The sequence below is a fragment of the Manacus vitellinus genome, unplaced genomic scaffold (assembly GCF_001715985.3).
Source record: "Manacus vitellinus isolate BGI_N305 unplaced genomic scaffold, ASM171598v3 scaffold_72_pilon, whole genome shotgun sequence".
Lineage (NCBI taxonomy): Eukaryota > Metazoa > Chordata > Aves > Passeriformes > Pipridae > Manacus > Manacus vitellinus.
In genome coordinates, this window is record NW_021940764.1 from 1,103,505 (window position 1) to 1,110,436 (window position 6,932).

The 6,932-nt window shown below is 54.7% G+C and overlaps 1 protein-coding gene across 1 annotated transcript in view; it reads right to left on the reverse strand.

Moving 5' to 3' along the window:
• Nucleotides 1-3,246: 3,246 nt before the first annotated feature.
• Nucleotides 3,247-6,932, reverse strand: part of LOC103757833 (acid-sensing ion channel 2) — a 374,103-nt gene continuing 370,417 nt past the window's right edge. Inside the window, exons 4-6 of the mRNA XM_029964494.1 lie at nt 4,830-4,980; nt 3,890-3,946; nt 3,247-3,404 (exon numbers count right to left, since the gene is read on the reverse strand). Of these exons, the coding sequence (XP_029820354.1) occupies nt 3,247-3,404; nt 3,890-3,946; nt 4,830-4,980 (366 nt within the window). The remainder of the gene's footprint in view (nt 3,405-3,889; nt 3,947-4,829; nt 4,981-6,932) is intronic.

Consider the following 6,932-nt stretch of genomic DNA (forward strand, 5'->3'; position numbering starts at 1 on the left):
AAGGTGTCCCTGCCCATGGCAGGGGGTGGCACTGGATGGGCCCAACCCAACCCAGGAACCTCCTCACCACACTTCACAGTCACAACCCACTACTGTAGAGCCTTAATTACATGGTATTATTAATTAAAACTGATAATCCACGTGGGCAAACGGGGCATGGAGGCTCCAGCCTGGCACCAAGGCTGGCAAACCCATACCCTTCCAAGGACTCAGGTGACAGGACAAGGGCCTTACCTCGTATATATAATCGAAGAGCTCTAGGATGGTGAGGATGCTAGCACCGATAAACAGCCCCATCTGGCCTCCAATGTCACCTAGGAGAGACAACAACACTCCCAGAGCCTGTGACCACGGGCCACAAGGAACCTCCCTTTAGCCAAGGGAACCCCAGCTGGTCCCCACCTTCCCCTGCCATGGGGGCCTTTCCTTGCCAAACGGGGAGGGGGCTCCTGGAAACACCACCCAGGGAAACATCACCCAGGGAAACACCACCCAGGGGTGTCAGCTGGGGCTAAACAAGGTTGGACTGGATGATCTTGGAGGTCTTTCAATGATTCCACAAGGGGAAATCACGCCCGTGTCTCTCTTCCAGATCTTGCCCCGATTCAGAAAGGCTATCAGCATCCTTCTTGCCTTAGGGAAAGGTATTCCCACCTCCTTTAATCCCGAAGCTGTGGTGCTGCCACCCCTAAAAGAGTGGGGAAATGCACCCCCAGAAAGCCCAGCAGCTCCAAGGCCATGAACAGCATCCCAGGAAGGACCTCGTTGGCCACCAAAGCACTTTTCCTGCTAAGGAGGCCATCAGCTGGGAGCCTAACGAGGATGCGGTGCCACACCCTGGCATCCAAGGAAGCCATCTGCCAGTCAGACAGCAGGCTTCATCCCAGCAATCCCAACACCCAATTCCCAAACTGGGCGGGGGAAGGAGGAAGATGCTGGAGCAGAATTAGGTAATGTCCCCAGAGCCCCCCAAAAAAAACCAAACCTGCCAAAGGCAGGAAAGGGAGGCGGCCTGGGTTTTTTTAGGGAAGCATCTCAAGGCTTTTGCTGGAGTCCCTCAGGGCTGAGGAAGGGCTGGGGAGGAGGAACCACAGGGAAAGGAGGCTTCCAGGAATGTGCTGGGAAGACAAGTGCTGACATGAGCTGTGCTGCTCTGCCAAACCGTGGCTTCAGGGAGGACAAATCACGTGGATTTTGCTCCAAAACACCCATGGATCAGCTGCAGCCCAGAGCAAAGGCACCTGTGGGTGGAGGGGTGAAGGGACCTTTGCTGGGGGGGGTCCATGAGACAGAGAGGAAAGAGGGAGAGAAGAGTTTGGGGGCAAAGTGCTGGTTCCACAGGGGCTGAGGGCTGTGGGAAGAGGAGGCTCTGCCCAAAGCCCCGGTGTCCTGGCAAGGAGGGTCATGTGAGGTCCTACAAGTTAAGAGGTTTGTGTCAAAGAGGCTTCATCACCAGCCTCCTCATCCTCACTGGAACCCACAGCAGGGGCAGGAGGGCTCACACCACATCCATTGTGTGCAGGGGGGGCACCCCATGGGGCACTGCTTCCCTCAGTGTCCCCATCCCGGGGTGTCCAGAACCCAGGATGACCTTTCTAAGGTGCTGATCACCCCCTGCACTCCAGGGATCCAGGGATTTGGGATGGCACACAGGGAGGCTGCAAGGTTGAGTGTGGGCACAGACCAGACTTGCTTCTCCTGACTGAACACCCCCAAACCCAGCGGGTCCCAAGCACCCAAACCTGTAGCTGGCACCCACAAAACCTCAGTTTGAGGCTGAGCAACCCAACGTCTCCTCCACCTCCTCCATCAGGCAAAGGCAAAGAGGGGTCTGGCTGGCCTGGCTGGGAAGGAGGATGGATTTGGAGCAGGGAAGAGGTGATGGGTAGATGGTTTTGAGCTGCCCTTCTCCACACACTGCCCTTCCAGCATATGGGGGGCACCACAGAGAGCACCCAGTGCCTGCTCGGCCCGGGATTCCCAAATAATGGGGAGCTGGGAGCAAGCAGGGATGAAGATGGAGCAGCTCTTCATGGACACAGACTGGATGTGGTCCCTGGGACATTCCTGGGATGGCTTGGTGGTGTAAGGGAAGCAAGAGATGGGGTTGAAAGTGTGCTGGCCAGGAAGGTGTCAGGACCATGCTGGGATTTTCCATGAGCTGTGCACCCACTCAGAGCATCCGTGTGTCCCACACACACATGGACTCCCACAGGCTCCAAACTGCCCCCCTGACCTCCCCCTTACCAAGTAAGGCTGCCACTTCATAGGCTTTCTTCTGCTCAATTGTCTCGTAGTTGAGTGCTTCAAAAAATATGTCCAGCACAAGAATATTCTCTCTGTGGAAAGAAGAAAACAGCATCAGCCCAGCAGCCACCAGTGCTCTGGGATAAGGGAAAAAAACCCAGGACTTTGGGGCTTTATTCCTCTCCCTGTCCTGATTGTTTCTCTCTCTGGGATCCTCAGCAACCCACAGCACCTGGACCTCATGCAGACCAAGACCACAGGGCACCATCAGGGCTCTGGAAGCTTTAGGAGAGCTGGAAAATTTTTCCCTGAGATATCCCAGGATCTGAGCTCTGGATCTCACTTTGCTGATAACTCTTTACTCTAATGACAATTCCTCCCTGTGAGGGTGGGGAGGCCCTGGTACAGGTTGCCCAGAGAAGCTGTGGCTGCCCCTGGATCCCTGGAATGTCCAAGGCCAGGTTGGACACGGCTTGGAGCAACCTGGGCTAGTGGAAGGTGTCCCTGGCCATGGCAGGGGCTGGCACTGGATGGGCTTTAAAGTCCCTTCCAACCCAAACCAATCTGGGATTCTTTGATTCCATGATAACAGCAAGAATCCAAAGGATATGGAATAACATGGAATAACTCTCACTGCCTACACAAGGCAATAAAGTGCCCAGGACTGGAAGAAGCCCAAGTTCTCAGCCCAGAGTTAGGCAGAGAGCAGCCATACCTCCAACAGGGCCAGCAAGTCTGGGCTTCCCTGTCAAAGGAAGAGGAGTTTTTGCACTTTTTTTGGTGGGAATGGGCTTTGCTCACGAGGACAAGCCTAGGGAAGGAACACAGATCATCTGGAGACACGTCTAATAAGAAGAAAGCAACCTACACCTCATTTCTTTCAGGGTTTGTCCCTTCTCCTCCCTGTGTTAGGGATGGATCAGCGAGGGCTGGTTTGAGCTAATGGGCCTTTACAGACACTTCCCTCATAAAGCAAAGGAGATCAGTTTTGGGCAACACTCACGAGATGTATTTTTCTGACTTATTGAACTTCTTCTCCAGGTACTTGGCCGAGGTCTTGCTGGGGATCTTGACCATGGAGAGCTCTTTGTTGTACCTGGTCAGGTTGCAGGGTGTCCTGCAGATGCAGTAGTTGCTGTCCTTCTCAGCAAGCAAACCTGCAGAAGATCACAGGGTCACATCTCATGGAGTCAGGGAGCAGATGTGGGAGCAGAGGTTGTTATGCTCTGCTCCAGAGGTCACTCCTGGGCATTTCTCTCCCAGTTCATCCCACTTCTCACCATCCTGGAGAGAGACCTTTTGCTGGAGGCTACACCAGCATCTGCTTGGGGAACTAAATCCAGACTTTAAATGGGTCCCTTGATCTCAACCCCAAACCTAGAGGTGCTCCTGGGGTGCCCATGATCCCAAGGGTTTTGTGCTGATGGAACCCCACACTCCAGGTAGGAACAGGAGTAAGTTTATCCCAGGGTGCACCCAGACCTTCCCAAAAATTTGGGTCTCATCAAAACCCCTTCTCTGGGTTGCAGCTGCTCCAGATCCCCCCGGTGCTGCCAGCCAGGAGGATCCAGGAGGATCCAGGATGCTGGAAGTGCCTCCAGCTGGGGCACCCGTGGCACCAGGGACCCCTCGTGGTACTCACCGAGCGCGGGCTCCGCGCACTCCTTGTACTGCTCCGGGGTACAGAAGGGAGCATCCCCTGCAGGGAAAGGACATGTCCATCACATGGGGACCACCAGGCTCTCCCTGGGGAACACAAGGACCTCTCCCTTTAGCAAAGTGACCCTGGCTGGTCCCCACCTCTGCCTGCCACTGCGAAACGAGGAGGGGGCTGCTGGAAACACCACCCGGGGGTGTCAACTGGGGCTCAATAATTAATAAAATAATTAATAAAAACTTGGTGCTAATAACACCAAGGTCATGGGTTCAATCCCCTCCATGGGCCATTCACTCAAGAGTTGGACTCGATGATCCTTGTGAGTCCCTTCTGACTCAGAATATTCCACAACTCTGTAAATAAGAGTTGGACTTGATGATCTTGGAGGTCTCTTCCAACCTTAATGATTCTATAAGAGGAAATCAAACCCAAGTCCCTCTGCCACGCCTTGTCCCCCTTTCAGGACATTCCAACAAGGCTACTGGCATCCATCTTTCCTTAGGGAAAGGTATTCCCACCTCCTTTAACCCGAGCTCCTGCTGAATCACGGAATCATAGAATCATAGAATCAGCTGGGTTGGAAGGGACCTCTGAGATCATCCAGTCCAACCCTTGATCCAACCCCACTGTGGTTCCCAGCCCATGGCACTGATGCCACATCCAGTCTGTCCTTAAACACCTCCAGGGACAGAGAATCCACCACTTCCTTGGGCAGCCCATTCCAATGGCTGAGCACCCTCTCTGCAAAGAAATTCTTCCTGATATCCAACGTAACCCTCCCCTGGCACAGCATATTCTGAGCTGGAAGGGACCTACGAGGATCATCGAGTGAATGGTCCCTACAGGCACCAAACCCACAACCTGGGCATTATTTGCACCGTGTTCTACCCAATCTCTGGGGGGTGTCCCAGCCCCCAGCACTGACCTGGCATGTGGACCATTTTGCAGTTGCAGTTCTCCACGATGTAGCGGGTCTCGCAGTCGATCCTGCAGGCCGTGATGCTGTAAACGGGAAAGAAGTCTAAGCCCATTTCCGACGAGCGACATTCACCCCACGGCGGAGGCAGGTACGTCAGCTGCAAGACAGGGAGGAGGAGGGGTGTCAGGGGGCACCGGGGACCCGGGCTGGGCTTGTGTGGCCAGGTTTGGGTGGCAGAGAGGGAGCTACAGGGGGGGCTGCTGGGAGAAGCTGCAGGAAGCTTCCCCCGTGTCCGACTGACCCGAGGCCAGCCGGCTGCAGGACGGACACGCCTCTGGCCAAGGCTGAGCCAATCTGGAACTGAGGGATAACACACTTAAGAAGGAAAAAAGAAATGTTATTGCACAGATGGGGTTGCAGCCAGAGTAAAGTGAGAATCTGTGAGGGGAACAGCTCTGCAGACCCCAAGGTCAGAGGAGAAGCAGGGGCAGGAGGTGCTCTGGGCTCTGGAGCTGAGATTCCCCTGTAGCCCAGAGTGAAGACCCTGCTGAGGCAGCTGTGCCCCTGCAGCCCAGGGAGGAGCATGGGGGTGCAGAGATCCACCTGCAGGCTGTGGAGGAGCCCACGCTGCAGCAGGTGGATGCCTGAAGGAGGCTGTGAACTGTGGGAAGCCTGTGCAGGAGCAGGGAAAGGACTCTGGCTCCTGTCCCTGAGCAGTGGCCGAAGCAGGTGGGATGAACTGACCGTGTCCCCCATTCCCGTCTCTCTGCGCCGCTGGTGCGGAGGAGGCAGAGCCCGGGAGGGAGGAAGGGGTGGGGAAGGTGTTTTTAGGACTTATTTTACTCCTCATTGTGCCCCTCTGATTGTGTTGCCGATAAATGGAATTACTATCCCCCAGCTGAGTGTTTTGCCCATGACGGCAATCGCTGAGTGATCTCTCCCTGTCCTTATCTCAGCTCAGGAACCTTTCCCTGTATTTTCTCTCCCCTGTCCAGCTGGGAAGGGCAGTGACAGAGCAGTTTTGGTGGGTGTCTGACATCCAACCAAAGCCAACTCACTACAGGACCAGCAGCGAGCAGTGGGCACAGCAACTCCCTCCTCTTGCCCCAGGGGAGCCCCCAGAGCACAGTTTTATGGTGTTTTTAAGGAGGGGACTGAGCAAGGGAAGGCCACAGCAGGACTCTGGCCAAGTGAGGATCTTTAGCAAGCTCTGCTGCAGAAGAAGCCTCCACAGCTCAGTGCTCCCCACAGAGGGATGGCTGTGCCCAGTGTGGTGCTGCCATGGGAGGTGGTGCAGGGCAGCACTTTGCTGCCTCCTCAGAGAAGGCAGAGAAGTCAATCATGGCCCTTTCCAAACACCCACTCTCCCTGTGGACCCATATCCACAGTATCCACTCTCCTGGCACCCCATGAAGATGGGGAACATGTCCTCCTCTCCCTCATTTGCCCACCACCTCAGAAGTTGCTGTGCTCTGGGCCAGTGCAATGCAAACCCTCTGCTGTTACTGCTTTATTTAAAACCACAAAGATACCACAAAACCTCCACAAAATCCCCCCAGAAACCTTCACTAGGAGTCCAGAACATGCAAGTGGAAAAACAGTCTCTCTCTGGCCAATCTACCTCGTTCCTCTCCCGTCTGCAGCCTGGTAGCAGTCTCTGTTTCTCTTTATCTTTGCTCAATTCTCTGCACTCCTCTTGCTGGAGAGCAGAAAATAGCATCCCCCAGCCCTCCCTTGTGTTTGAAAGCAGAGGCCAATTTGCTGTGCTTTGCTCCAAACACGGAACGTTTTGTGCTGGCAAGGCACGTTGGCAGAACAAAAACATTCCTCCAGCAAATGTAGTAACATTAATCACGTCCTAAAATAAATAAGTAAACATATGTTGATGGACTGTGAGCCCGGGACCTGTGGCAAGGACTGGGTTGGTTTCTCCTGGAGACGTGTGGGAAAGGGAGGATAAAAGAGATGGTCCATGAAGTGGGGGCAGATCCTGCTGGATAAATAACAACCCCAGGAATCCTTCAGGCATGGACCTGGGATAACTGTGACAAATCCATCATGGGGGGAGCTGTTGGAGCCCTCCCTGAGACCTCCAGTGGGAGCAGAGCT